Raw genomic sequence first — 15,701 nt, 5'->3', positions numbered from 1 at the left:
TAGAGGATGACCACACATATTCCAGAAAATTGATTGAAATTATTCGCATGGCTCATGGTAAATGCGAGATCTTAAAAGGTTCTGTATATTCATACCTTTTGTAGAATTGTCATTTTAGTCATTTTAGAAATGAGAGTTTGTACTCTGTAACCTCTGTGTCTTCTAACTTCTGTGCTCTCTTTTTATAGTACAGTACATGACCCAGTGGTTGAGATGTTGAAGTAGAAAAATGAGGAAATGGTATTTAGAGTTTATTAATAAATAGTAAGTATTTGTCTTCTCTCCTAGCCAGCCCAGAATATAGTAAAGTAAGTTTCAGGTCTCCCTTTGTTTACTGTTTCCCATATTGACATATTTTGTACCAAAAGGAAAATATATGGTGAGGATTTTTGCATAAGAAACTAAAACCAAACATTGCAGAAAATGGTAGAAATATCTGACTAAACAACAAGGGTGGACGTTCGAGTCTTTTGGATCTTGATCAATGTTCAGTAGTGCTAGTTCTAAAGTACCAAAGTGTCCCATGCTGTTTCCTTATTGCCAGTTTGTAGTTTTTTCTATGTGTTATTTATTTAATGATTCCAGCAGAATTGGAACAGGTGTCACAGCTTCATATGCTCCTGTTTCAGCCTGTGACCATTCTGTGTGACTGCCAATGCTAAATCCTTTTTCTGAGTCCCAAGTACCTGCACTAAACCTTTGCTTACAGTGAAGTGATTTGTGTCTTAAATCCATATCTGTTTCAAGGGAAAATCACTTTCTGATTCTGAAAAGGACATGGTGGCGAAAGCTGTTACCCCGCAGCAAATGTCAATGACAATCAACACAGATTGATTTAGACACAACATGTGTCTTACACAGAGTATTTTAGTAGGAAGCCTAATGCCTGTTCCATTCATCTTCTCATTACTGCAGCCTTTCCTCTTCTCAGAGAACTATGGGCTAACATTGGTTTTCTACAGTTGATGATTTGGTATTTTTTTAATCTCTTTGCTACAACTCATTTTTGTATGTCTCCTGTTGTCTACTTCTTCTGACACTTGTGTGAGAGGAGATATCGAATACTTTTTACCCTTCTTGTAATGTAGACCTTAGTAGGCCGAACTTCAGTGTTCTGCAAATTACAGTTGCCTTTAAACAATAAAGCAAAACCAGTTTGTATTACTTGTTTTCACTGGTTTTGGTTTGGAATGGGGAACTAATGGGAACTTCAGTAAAACAACCTTATTCTTTTTCCTTTCCTTTTAAAAAGCACTAGTGGAACTTTGGAAAAGTGGTGTACGTATATAGCCTTTAAATTGTAAAAATTTCTGATTGTAGTTGCAATGAAAACACAGTGTTTGAGTGCGTCTCTACAGAATTCTGTCTTTAAAATGGCTTTCAGTTTAAAAACTGGATGAAATACTATGAAGTTATGTTTAGGAGCCGGGTCAGTGACCACGCATGTTGGGCAAAGACCAAAACAATTGTCTTACATGACCTAAAATGATCTGTGCAACAAAACACGTTCTCTGGTTTCTGTTGAGCTTCAGCTTCTTGCAGTCCCAGGGTTTAACTTTTGTACACGAGCTCTCATACCGTACTGTGCATGTTGGCTGCCTGCTGCAAGTCAGGGTGAGGCAGATGACACTGTTTCACCTGTGTTTTCATGACAATCCTGTGCTTGAGCAACTCTCTCAGAAATGCAGTGATGTGTAGGAACTCCACTGTCCCAGACACAGTGATGTGCTAGCTAGAAGTCCTTTCATGTATAGCTGTTGTGTAGAACTTTGAGAGTTAATTTGTGTTTTACTTGGTTGGTTTTGGTTTTTTTAATATGGAAAATAATTATTCCTCATAAAATCTCTGGAACCAATCAGTATTGTGGGCTATTTTGATTTGGAGACACTTTCATAATAAACATAAGTATTAGGAATGTAGTGTCGGTTTTCTTCTCTTTTCCATGAAATGCAATGCAAACAATATTTTCATTTGTTTTAGCTCAAAAAATGTTATCCACACTGCAGACTCCAGCATTTTTAGAGCAGATTCAAGTAGGTCTTTACTGAGTTCATCACTACAGTATTTGATGTTACTTCTGGTATGAACCTGTAACAGTAAGTGTTAGAAGGATAAGTTCTGTCTATAGAAATTCAAATATTTTTATTTAAAAAAACCATTTTACTAGAATTTAAAAAGTAAAAATTTGCATGTTAATAATTACTGAATGTCCAGCTGGGTCCACCTTGGAAAAACTGTCCTTTTTCAGTCTAGGTAGTCAGAGTTCCTTAAAAGTAGATGTTCAGTCCAGTGTTTCAGGCTAAACTGTCAGTCAGCAAAGCACCACCTACCAACCAGTTCTGGAAGTGAGAGAATAAGCAAGGGCCACTCTTGTGCAATGGTTCTTCTGAGTAGAAGCTGCAGCTCTTGATTTTGCCAAGGAAGCCGCATCTTTCAGACCTCTACCATTAGAGTTAGACCACATCTGCTGGCTTATTTATGATAGGATTCTATGTTTTTTCACTACTGTTAAAAGGAAGAGGGATAAAGGGTTTTGCTGGTTTCTCATATAAACAAGGAGCTGTCTTTGTGTAACAATGCACTGAGCTGGAATTGCTTTCATACACTCACCAAAGTAAAGCCTACAAAATACCATTGTCTGGCAGGCTCTGGTGCAGCATTAAAAGAAGGAAGTGTTTAGAAATGGGATGCATGAATACATTCTTACCACTTCGGCAGAAAATTGAGGCAACCGTTCTCATAACACAAATACCATTTATATAGGAATCTCCACACATCAGTTGAAGTTTTGCCTCCAGAAGAGAAGTAAACCTGGGGATTTGCTTTGTATTTAAAGAACTAATTACTGTAGTTGTTAATATGTCCCCATGAAAATATATGGAGAATCTTTTACTGTATTTAATATGACATTTAAATCCTTGTTTATTGAAGAAATTTGGAAATTTGCCCAGTTGCATGTCTAATGTCTTTTGCTTCCTATTCCACATTTACCCCTCAACTTACATAGCACAAGAGAGAGCCACTGCGTATGGAAAATAGCTAAGGATTATGTGAAAAAGTGCGAAAATTTTTCGTGTGCTGCCTTTAAGTCTGTAAAGGTGCCTCTGTACAAGAAGCACGGTGGTTCTCAAAAGAAGAAGATATGAGGTCTGTGCTGCTTTAGAAGAGCTAAAAGGTGGTGACAGAGTCTCCTGCAGTACAGAAGGTGAGTGGAAGGAATCCAAATGTGAAACTGTGCCAGATGGGCAAATTGCCATGTGACTTGGTGGCTCGTCATGCTGTGATGGACAGAGGCTGGGAGCTTGTGTGGAGGGATTTCCATTCCACCCTGTTAGTCCTGGTTCTGCTACTGTGGGTGGAGGGTCGCTGATTCCCTAATTTATGCTGGTTTTTTGCTCCTCTTTGTACCCTGTGCTGCAGGATGCTAGTCCTGCCCCTTCTCAGACAACTGCTCACTGGAGGCCTCTCCGCCATGCAGGGGAGCAGAGAGCATGGGTAAGGCTCACATGCCTTTTCTGCCTTAGAAGGCAAGTTTATTGCTATCGGATGACACACAATTGAGGAAAGTTTTATACCTGTCTTCAGCCCTGAGTGTGCTGGGCCGTTGGTGATCCTGGTAGAGGGGTTGCTTAAATGCAGAGCCGTGTGCAACACTGGGGTGTTTGTAGGGTTCTGACTTTCAAATGTAGTTGTTTAGATGTGACACGACCATTAGCTCTTTTAGTCACTGCAAACTGCAATATAAAACCAAATATTATTCTGTAAGAGCAGCATGACCAGCTTGTAATGTGAGTGCTATAGTTCACTAATTACATGAAAAGGTAAGGTACTTTTAAAAGCTACTTGCTGACAACATATATTTACATTCCCAAATTAATACCCTTTCCTAAACATCTGAATAACATCATTGTACCTCTGATATTTTTAAACACTTCCAGGTGTAAGGTCCCCTCCCTAGGAAATGCTATGCAGCTTATTTTTCACTCATTCCAAAATAAGACTGAGTAAGGGTCCTGTACAACTGCATGCTAGTAGTGTTTCTTGCAGTCTCCACACATGAAAAAATAGTAATGAAATTCAGAGGTGGAATGCAATCCTTAATTAAAATTACATGAGCTCCCTCTTGCATTAACCTAACTAGCAACTTTCTGTCCTGTTTCTGGGTTTGTTTTAAAGATAGCCTCCCCTTTCATTAGAACTCCCAATAATAGTAATTTTAGTCATTGTTACTTCTCTACAGTATTTTTGAAAAAGCTGCTTCCTACTAGAAAGGCTTGCTATTTTACAGGTATATTTGTATAGTCCCTCATCGAATTTTAATTTAAACTCAATTCAGCCAAAACATTTAGATGTTACTTTATCTCATTTTTATATGCACTTTCTTACTGAACAATCTCCAAGTGAGATCAGTGGCTATAGCTGTTATTTTATGGGACAACCTAATCCATATGCCAGGTCCAGAAAAGGACTTGCACATTAGTAGCATAGTTTGCTTAAAATGTGGTTCCAACATTTGGTCCTTCAGCAATGACCTGAGTTGTGGTACCAGCTGGACCAGGTGGATGTAAGAGGCAGCTGGGACTGCTGTCCAGTCTAGAAGCAGGTTCATCTTCACATGAAGTTCTTTAGATAGCTGTTCCCCTTTCATAGCAATATCCTAGTAATTGAATCCAGTTTTTCAAATAAATCAATATTGTTCAATAAAGAGCATGTGAACCATTGAGATTGTTCATAGTTTAACTATGATGAGCTGTGCTCCTCTTGCAACTAGTCCAAGCATCCAGCACACACTGAACTGTGTCACATGGAAGAGTTCTTATATAAGAGCTCATCTGTAAGATTTGATATGTAACTACTCTAAAATGCTAACTATATCATTTGGAAGAGGAAAAATGGACTGCTAACAGTGACATCAGCTGGCAGCTGGATAGGATTAATGCACAATCAAAAGCAAGATTGGATGCAAATTTTTAATGTGTGTTCTGAACCAAAGAGTATGGTTGAGAAATGACAATTGAGGGAAACTTCAGCAAAAACAGCTGAGGAAAGTAAACCAGCTTTCTCATGTAAATTGCATGAATGTTGACTGTAAATTTGGTATTTTGATTCATTATGATTCCATTAACAAAGCACTTAGTAAAGGTGGTGCCTACTGTAAACAGTCCCAAGCAGACTGTCAGAATTGTGGACTAACCTTAGGCTGGAGCCTAAAATGACAGGGAATTGCTGCACAATTGCAGTTGACAGCAATGAGGATTGCATGTCAGAAGAGGTTTTCCCTCTCTGCATTAGAAATGTTATTTTATCAGATGGCTTGTCTGCCTTTGCACAGAGTGTAGGAAAATACAGACCAGTAAGTCATGTCAATACTGACAACTGATGTTAAAAGAATACAGTTACCAGTTTGCTGCATTGTCTTTCCATTAATGGGGCTATGTCAGACTTGGAGTTAGACAAGCAAGTTTATCTCATTAGCTTCATTTGGAAAAAAATGTATTAGTTATTTGCCTGTTATTATTTTTAAGCTCTGAGGTAAGAATTTACATGAATGTGTTGTGCTTTAACTTAGCCTGTGCTGGGTTAGGTGAATGAGGTAATTTTCCATGCAGTTAGAATTTTTTCTTCTTAGTAGCTAGCATGGTCTTTTGTTTTGGATTCAGTTTTGGATTTTGTTTTGGATTTCATGAGTAATAAGATAGCACCCTGGGACAGGGTTAATGTTTTCTTCCAGTGGCTTTCCAGTGTTTGGGATTTGGTATTAAAAAATGAAGAACTCGCCGATATCTTGACTGCTGCCAATGCGATGAAGGACTTTCCAACTGTACAGCTGCAGGTGCAAGACAGTCTCTGGGAGAGAACATACTGAGACAGCACCTAAATTGACATCCAGGTTGATCAATGAGGTGTCCATACCATGAACATCATGCTCAATGTATAAGCGGGAAGTTGCTGGAGGTGGCCCTTCTTCTTCGATGGCTGCCGTCCATGAGGGGTCCTGCTTCTTGCTCCCATTGCCTGACCCGTGACTTCTCTACGCTCGGTCGGGAACTCTGCGTTTTGCTGGACTTGTGCTCGCAGAGGAGCATGTGTTCCAGTGGCTAAGTATTGCTCTGTATCACTCTTTTCATTATTATTCTATTAAATATGTTTCCATTTCAACCCACAAGCCTTTCATCTTTTTCCATTCCTTCTCCCTGGGGAAGGAAAGGTGGGAGACAGGAGCTGTTTGTTGTTTGGCTGCCAGCCTGCGACTGAATGATAACACCCCTCTGCCACTTCTAGCTACTCCTCACTTAGCCAAAAAGCTAATGTACGCAGTCTGCTCTTCAGTGCCTGGAATCCTTTATGATAATTGCCGTCAATGTAAAGTGTAACATGCTTCTAAATCAAAACAATAATGATGCAAAGTTGATGTTCATTCAACAGACATGTTTCTTTGCCAAGCAAGTTATTCCAGCTGAAGCTGTGGCGCAGAAGATACTGGATAGTGAAGAACTGAACCGATGGCCAGTGTGAAAGAATCCATTGAGGCAAGTCAGCCAAAGAGAGGTACCCATCAAACAGTCACAGACCAGGTGAGTCAATAGCAATTACCATTGTTCAACATGCTGTGTCTAAAGAGGAAGGAAATAAAATTAAAACTAATTGTATCTTCTTTCAATTCATCATTTCAGTGCATACTCACTTTGAAATATATATAAGGTCACATAAAAAACCACTAGGCACTTGCATGATTAAACACTATTTTTAGCATAGTCTGTCGGTCTCCCTGACAACTTTTGAACCCATTGTTCAGTTACCTCAAATTGAAAAGGAGATTGTGTTGCAGCTATCACTGTTCTTACAGTGTACTAAAAATCAGCAGCCAGGTAAAGGAGTGAACCACAGGTCAATGCTCTGCCCTGGAGGAAGGGTAAGCAGAGCACAGCCCTTGTCTTGCAGCTTGAGCAGCAGCCAAGTGGAGGCTGAACCAGCGTAACTGGGGAGTGGCACTGGCCCTGGTCCAGGAGGAAGACGGTGAAGAAGAGCTGGGATGTTGCAGTGAAGAGAATGGTACCATATAAGCACAAACTCACAGGTCTGTAGGAAATCAGGCTTCGTTACCTCTGCTTCTGCTGGAACCACATGTTTATAAGCTCAAGATTCTAAACGGTTCATTGTGCGTAATTGTTAGAGTGATTAGGGATAATAAGAAGGACAAGAAGAATAGAGGCTCACTGTCTGGCAATCAGAGCCATTCCCCCCAACCTTTCAGGCATACAATCCTATTCAGCAGTCAAGCTCTGTGTAATTGGATTGCAAATATTGCTTTCAAAAAGGTAAGAGTTATTACCATAATTACTTAGTATGGTTTATTCATACAGTTAAAAATGTACTATAATCTTAGCCTGTGGGACTAAGTGATTTATGTGTGCACATTTGTTATATCAGGTTTGGCAAGGCTTTAAAATGTTATAAATCACTCATAAATGAGTTCGCAGTGATTTTAGAGAATTAAAATGACAGGACTGATATAGACAATATCAAGGTACTGAATAAATGCAAAAAGTTTATTGAAGCATTACAGAATACAGCAAGTAATATAACACAATTGGAATATGACAGAAGCAAAGCATAACTTCTTGTCTTTCTTAATTTTTACAAGTGTAGCCATTACTTGTTTGTTTGCGTTTTAAAATGTCTAGCAACATCCAAGAGGGTTTATGAAAAATATCAACAAACTCAGCTTAACCACCTCCACTCTTGGTTGAGTAGGTGTGTATTAAAACTGTTCTGTTAGCTGGTAGGACCCTTGCAGTAATTTGATTTCTTTTCAAATTCGCCCTCCAGCTAGCATACAAAACCAATTGTGATTGAATGCATTTAGTACGTATGTTATTAATGTTTAATACTATTTTGTCTTCCCAGCAGTCCTTAAATTCACAGTGTATTTCCAATATCTGATAAATTCAATACCTTTTTTCCAGATTTTTACATTATGAGATAAATTTGATGGGGTGCTCAGCACCAGTACCTCAGCCATTTTCTGTACAGTCAGCATTAGTTGGTGAACCACACATTTCAGGCTGGACCCTTGGTAGCTAAGTACAGGTCAGCAGTTTGAAAGGGAAAGCAACATTCAGGGTTAGGCAAACTGATTCATGAAAAGGAAGAGCCTTCGCTGACCTTCACTAAAATCTGTGTCTGCCTTAAGATAAACCTGATCCTGCTAACAGATGGGCCAGGAGCAGCGGCTGGAGGGGCAGGTTGGTTGTGTCTCACAGTCCGTAAGCTGCATATTGCTTTTGAGCTCAAGAGCTTTCCCATATGTTCTTTGGGGCATTTCAGTCTGAACTGTATGCTATCTTGTACACTGGGCTCCCAATTAATGTATCTGTTGGGTCAGTATATAGTATTATCCTTGTTGTCTGTACTATTATCGGATATCTCTGTATTCTGCAGCTTCATAACAAATAGAAAATTCCAAATTACTCTGGATCCAGATGTGTGAAATTCTGTAAGCACTAACTGCATTTAATAAAGGCACAAAGGTTTTAAGATTTTAAGACAGATCTTCAGCTAACATAAAGGCTGGTTTAGGGATGTCACAAGCCAGTTTTACTTCATATTTTATAATAAGCAAAGAAACAAATGTATTGTGTACACTTTCCTAGCTTTTGGAATGCCTGGCTCTGTTTTAGGGTAAGTGAGATCTGCATCTGATTTGCCTTGACAAATATAAGCAAACTGATTATTCAAGCTCCAAAAGGAGCTATAAAGGTTTAAAATACACACAATAAACATTTCAAACTTCTTGCTTTAGGCATATGAACAGAACATTTACAACCAAGCACGTGATCTTTTCAAGCAAATAATTCATAGGAATGTAAATTCCAGTGCAGTGGTTGTCATATATTTTATGTTCCGTGCATGGCAATATTGGCAAAGTTATTTTTTTAGAAGCAATAAACGAACTGCTCATTCCTGAGATGAATATGAAAAGAAAATGGCAGTAAGTCTGAGCATTTGTCTTTGTTATTTAGGGCATGTTTCAACTCTTTTCTCCTGTGAAGATGATGATCAAGTCAGATATGCTACAGAGTACATTTGAGCAGTATCTACCCTCTTAAGGAATAAATAGCTCCATTTGAAAACACAGAAATGAGGTGGCTGCGGACTGCCTGTCTTTTTGCTTCCATTCACAGCTCTAAGATACTTGGTTGATCATCCTGAAGTTCTTACTTACCAGAGCAGCTGAGAGCTGCTTGGCACAGGCAGGTGGAAAAGGGCAGGACTGTGCTTCAAAATGAACACAGTCATTCTGGACACAGGGGCAATGCCAGTAGTGAGAGGCCGGAAGGGACAGGCTTTCTGGCATGGAAGTGAGGGCTTCTGTCCAAGGAAGGGAGAGAAGAAGAGATACCGACCAACTGGGGTAATGCAGCAGTCGGTAGCTCCTGGGGGAAACTGAGAGAGCTGGCTGAATGCATTTTTTTTTTAACTGCTGGCTGACCTACACAGAAGTGTGTACAGCATTCTTTTGGTGGTAGAAGCAATTAATTGAAAGGAATACATGCTGTTTAAATATTCCTGTCAGTATGGTTGAAAAAGAGGCAAAATCTGCTACTGAGCAACTGGACTCAGTACTTGAAGGCGCTCTCCCAGCCTGTGCATCTGTTTGTTGTGTTGTTGGTTATGAGATTCTCAGAGAGTACGTGGGGTTTATGGACAGGGCAGAAATTGAGGATGTATTTCATTGAGATGTCACTTTAGAAATGCCTGGTAATCTCTGCTATTCTGTTCTAAAATTGTAATGTAGTCAGTTGGCACCTTTACCATTCTTACTGCTCCTGTTTTGTGTATAGCTGGCTGTAGCACAACAAAAAAAAATCAGTAGAGCATACTAAGGAAAATGATGCATTATTTAGAAAATAGCAAATTATGCCCTACAGGGAAGAAGAAAGGGAAGGTTATCTCCTTTTTGGAGACAACATGTGCAAACATGGGTTGCTGGTTTTTGTTAAGACGCACTTTAGCCATCTCATAGAAAACTGAGTACATAGGCTGTGTGTAACCAGCAAGTTGTACTGTTTAAACAAACCAAGTGATTTAAAATACAGTTCACATCAGGCTGGGCAATATTCTCAACTGTAGTAAGAGTATCTTGTCAGCATCACCAGGTTTAAACAGGCCTAAATGGCCCAGTTTACGTATTAAGCAGCTGCTGAAGGCATAAGAAAAAGGGAAGGTTGAGGGCAGTGGTGTTTGGGGGTTTTTGCCCAAGCATGAGATTATAGGTTAGAGTAGGAACAGCAAGTGCTGCTCTAGTTCCTTAGCAAAGGGGAAGACCAACATCTGCACCAAATGCTGGTTTGGACCAGGTCTGGTCTGTCCTATGGAACAGGAATGCATTATATATGTGCATCTCCCAGTTTAGTTGCCATCTAAAAGGAATGCAGTTTACCTTTGAGATGTGAACCAAAATGGTGATGATCAGATTCACTCCAGAAGTCCACTCCTGATGAAAAAATGTAATGCTAATGTAGGTACATGCTGTATAAATTGAAAGAAGTTACCTGGACTAGCATCTGACAGGAAAGATGGGGGCCTCTTGTTTGCAGGTGCTTTGAGACAGGGAGTTATTTTAAATTAAGAATTTTCACATAAAATAGTCTAAAGTTTTGTTTTTATTGAAAACCAATTTGGAACATTCTTCAGAAAAATATTTTAAAGGGTTAACTTCATTATCTAGAAAATGCTAAAATTCTAAGTACTTTTTCAGAATTTTCAGTGTGCTGGGTATTCTTACTCTCTACACTATATTTCATTTTTATGTACTTAGGTATTTGTGTGTTGAGAGATCATTAGTTTTCAATTCAAGTGAATTTGAACTATGCTATATTATCAAATGAAGAGTTTTCTTTCTTGTTGCAGCTGTCAGTTTAAATATTTTGTGAAAAGGTAAAGGCTTTACAAACAATACAGAAAAATATTAGTTATAATAAAAACTGAGTACTGTGGCAGTAATAGTCATCTTGATAAATCATCTGTGTATCTTGCAGCTTATCAGTAACTACTGTATTCCATACTTTAATACATTATACCTCAGGCTTTGCCAGATCTTAAGATTTCCAATGACAATGATAAATAGGAGCTTACTACAACACACTTTATTACATAAAGCATACTGACTAGTCTGTTCTAAACCACACCAAATAACACACCAAGGTTGAGTGTCACTCATTCACCACTGCAGTTCTAGTTTCAGGTTTTTCTGCCCAGCTGAGAGCTGCAGGAGCCAGGAACCTCTGGGGTACAGCAGGGTTCTATTTTGGGTCTCTGTACTGATTTGATCAGAAATCCCAAAGTTCCCACTTGCTCCTATTAAAAGCTTTACTCCATAACAGCACGTGTTTTGTTACTGACAACAGAAATAGGCATTGAGACAAGAAACAGGCAGGAAAATATATAGTTTAACAGACCAAATGGAAAATAGCAATTTACATGTATAAAAATGAGTGATAACACCAGAGAGCAAAAGACAGGGTAAAAATTAAGGTAGTGGCATGTGACACAGGCAACTGAAGTAATTGCTAATCTCCACTGCCGTATTTTGGTAGGTTTCAGGCCTATTCTAACCACATACAAACCTGAAAGACACTTCTGTGCTTTTGGAAGAGACATAAGTTACAGGGAATACTTTATTTTTATATCTTCCTGGGGTGGCTAGATAGAGGTCATTACATCATTAAGCTACTTGCTACTGGATCAGAATTTACACGTCTAGAGCCATTCAGTTAAGGAAGTAGTTGATTACACTGTTGTTCAAGGAATCATCCAAAATGTCTCTAGATGACAGTAGACTAAAATACTTATTTCATTATTTTTCTTTATTTAGAAATTAGAGTGAGATACAGATAAATACATAATTTCACAATACAGGAAGGAAAGAAAAAGGTACTCTACAGCTAGAAAGGGAGGTATAAAACAGCTTTATGCAGACTGTTTATAAGATAAAGCAGTGAAAGCTTTTCTGATGTTGGCAACGAACGCAGAAAAATTGTTCGTTTCTCTCACTTTGAGCTGGAACTCTTCTATACAGTCCAGAGGAGGAGTACAGGAAGTCACTAAAATGACAGAAGTTTCCAAAAGATTAGACTACTATATAAAAAAAAAAGAATCAATATTAGTGTTTTTCTATGCTTATGAAATACAAGTATAGTTTGTGATCTTTGTATGTTCTAGCTTCATCCAGTATTATTTTTGAGCAACCTTGTAAATTATTTTCTTTCACAGACAAAGCCTCAAATAATACAATTTTTTTTTCTTTTTAATTTCCAGACCTCCCACTTAGTGCTGTGCTGCTGCTTGAATAGTCACAGCAATTTCCAGTAATCCATAGCCTGTTCAAAAATTGAAACGTTCTCCTAAAGGTTTTTGTTGCTCTGCAGGCAGGCAGTCTGAAAACACATGGAGCCCAGCATGTGATAAACTTTTAACATCAGCACAGTTGAGATTTGAATTGGTAAAAGCAGAAATCTATTCAGTCCGTACCTAGAGGTGTAGCAGAGCAAAAGTAACATCTGTCTAGAAGCCACTCAGCACAATACTCAAATTACTGCTGCAGTTCTTCCTAAGATCTGTACTGCAAACCAGCTGTAAGGTCTGAAAGGTTGTACCCATGTGGAACAGGAATGCTGGACTTTTTAACCTTTCTCCTGTGTCACTCAACTGTAAGGGTCCTCCACAGTAGGGGAAACCTAGTTTTTTCTGCCCTCTAGGCTTCTCAAACAGGTTGAAATATGCCTGTCAGCACAGACGCTCACTCCAGCATAAAGGGAAGAAGCAACAAACTACAAACTGAAGCATCCATCCATCCCACCATCTCTTCTCTCTCCTGCTTTGCTTGATACAAAGTAAACAGCAGCTCCACAAATGGAGGGGAACAAAAACAAGCAGTTGTATATTAACAAGAGAGATTTCATTTAAAAAAGAATTACAATTGCATGATTTTTCATTCAGAAATTGGAAGATAAAGGTTACAACTAAACTTCACTTTACTCCTCTTTGCTTTTTTCAAATAGGGGAATCAGATTCTGTCCTCTTACGTATTTGAAATTCACGTACCTTCATAATCTCCCTTTTCGTTTATGGAAAGTGTAAACATGAACGGCTTGTCAGGGTCTTTGTGGTCAATGTGTCTGAATACAAACTGCAACTGTTCATCTAAAGCAAACACAAATCGAGTTAATTAGCACTATTACCCTCTGCTGGAGAGTCACAATGACAAGTAAAAATCACAATATTAAGCTACAGTTTCACCTAAGATTCTCAGAATACTTACAAGTTAAGCAAGCCTGGTCCCTTTGAAAGACAAATGTGTTTTAACATACCGTGTTTTGCCATTGGAGAGACAATGGTAATACCTGGGCTGGGAAAATTCTTCAGCTGTACAAGCTGGTATGTTATTCACTGTACAATCCAACATTAACCCCATTGTATCACTGCACGTAGAAAACATGGAAACTGCAGAAACTTACTGTGAATTTTGCGTATCTCCAGTCCAAGCCGCTCTTCAAACAATACTTTAGACTTGCATAGTCGTTCCACTCTCTCCTTATTGGCTTTGTTTTTAGAAGATATTACTAGAATTGTAAAAGTCACCGTAAATATCAAACATAAGACAAGCACAGAAAAATATTTAGTAGAACAGTAGAAAAGCCTTTCAAGAGTAAGTGTTGAAACAATTCCTCCTCTAATTAGTAAAATGTACTTCTTATCTTTTGCTTACTTTCCTCTCTCTTCATCAACTCTTCTTTAACCTCTTGAATGCTGGCAATCAAATCCTTCTTTTGCTCTTCTTTTTGATTTACTTCAGATTTTATTTCTCTAAAATGCTCTTGATTTTCTGATATCCGTTGGCTCTGCTGAAGAATCTCTGTAAAGGAGGCAAGAAAATATGAATATATACAGTTGATTAATTACATCCCCACTATTTAGTACTTACCTACACAGTTTGAGATGACTCATTTGAATAAAATCTAGTGAAATGCTTGCTATCTGAGCTGAAAAGTCAGCATAGCTATACCAAGAGCATCAAATAAAAACTTAAAGTGAAAGCTATTCAAAAGACAAGCTACTAAGTAGGGAGGTACTTCAGTCAGATGCCAGCACTATGTACATCTTGAAAACATGAGGATGGTGCATCTTGTCCACAGATAAATAAACTGACAGAAAGCAAGGAATGGAAACACTGACTGTTATTAAACTTGCAAGTATTTTTACCTGATATTCTGAATTTAACTACCAAATTCAGAGTAGTTAATCCTGAATTTATACACTGACTGTATTCTATAATTATTCTGGAAGAGGCACAGGTGAACTCACAATATTTAAGTTTACTGAGCAATTTACTTTTCCTATTGCAGTCAGCAAGTTCTGGTACTTTGTTGTTTTAAATACTTAAGCACCAAAAACACTATACAGAAAACTTTTACCCGATCTTTATATTTTGCATCATCAACAAACTTTTCTAACAAACTGCTTTTGACTTGCAATTTACATCCCATAACCACACAAATATGCTCAGTTTTAATTCTGCCTTCATTCTGATGTTATTATTTGCCTTTTGAATTATGAAGTTACACTTATTATTCAGTTGTATCAAGTTAGTTTTAGAAGTGTTAGACATGATAAATAAAACAGTACTGTACCATTGTTATAGTCCTGAATTTTATCAAGCATCACATCCCCTTCTTTCAGCCTTTTGGACCATTTCTCTGTAATGGAAAGTTATTTCAGTTATCTGAAGAAGTTTAATGATAACTTGGAAAAAGCAGAGGTAACAGGAACATGAAGCCTTTTAACCTGAAAGTGCTTTTATGGACTCCTTGCACGAATCTCTCAGTGTTAATGTCTGATTGATCTGTTCAGTGCCATAAATGCTTTTTAACTTGGTCCAAAACTCTTTCATTTCTCTTTCAAAGACGATTATTTCATCTTCTGTCTTTATAGTGGCCATAATGCTGCAACAAACATGCACGTGGATAAATACAGTGTCAAGACACACAGGACAATCACAGCAGTTATAACTCACAGGATAAACCTTCAGGGCTGGTTTTATCCCCTTGGGTTGTTATTAAAGCCTCTTCCGCTCAGTTGCTGTTGCTGTTATTGTTACTACAACACGCACTAACAGCGGGAGGAGCTGCGTTTCTTTCGTCCCTACACCGGCGCTGGGCTCTCTGCTCCGCCCGGCGCTGGGCCCGCCGTGCCCAGGCTCCCGGCCCTCCTGCCGAGTGGCTCTCCCGCCCCTTCGCCCTCCTCCCGCGGAGCCCGCACCGAGCCGGGGCCTCCTGCCCAGGCCCGCCGCCCGGGGAGCTCCCCCTTCTCCGCCCGACAGGGTGTTAAGGGCGGCCGCAGTGCTGCGGCCCGTAGCCCAGCGCGGTACGTACCGGCCCAGCCCAGGGACGCGTCGAGACCGCCCGCACCCACTGGCGTTCAAACGGCCGCGCCTTCCCGCCGCGCCAACGGCTGCTTGCTGACTGGGCACCGCCTCCCGCCCGCCTCGCAACAAGCGCGCCGCTGATTGGCTCAGCCGTCCTTCCTGCCGCGGCTCGAGCCGCAGGGCGTGTGGGGAGCTGCGGACGTGGTTGCTGCGGTAACGGCCCGGGCCGAGGCGGGGCCGCCATGGCTGGCCCGGGCGGGGCCGCGCTGCCCTC

The 15,701-nt window shown here is 39.6% G+C and overlaps 1 protein-coding gene across 1 annotated transcript; it reads right to left on the bottom strand.

Moving 5' to 3' along the window:
* Positions 1-11,973: 11,973 nt before the first annotated feature.
* Positions 11,974-15,001, bottom strand: SPC25 (SPC25 component of NDC80 kinetochore complex; the record flags this gene model as incomplete). Its single annotated transcript, XM_080346305.1, has 6 exons — positions 11,974-12,107; positions 13,108-13,206; positions 13,521-13,625; positions 13,772-13,918; positions 14,694-14,759; positions 14,848-15,001. 6 exons carry the CDS (start codon positions 14,999-15,001, stop codon positions 11,974-11,976), a joined length of 705 nt encoding a protein of 234 aa, XP_080202431.1.
* Positions 15,002-15,701: the final 700 nt, after the last annotated feature.

This window comes from Nesoenas mayeri (genome assembly GCF_963082525.1).
Source record: "Nesoenas mayeri genome assembly, chromosome: 6".
In the NCBI taxonomy this organism is placed as follows: Eukaryota; Metazoa; Chordata; class Aves; order Columbiformes; family Columbidae; genus Nesoenas; species Nesoenas mayeri.
The sequence above is the reverse complement of the archived record's forward strand: the minus strand, read 5'-3'. Positions and strand labels throughout refer to the sequence as shown.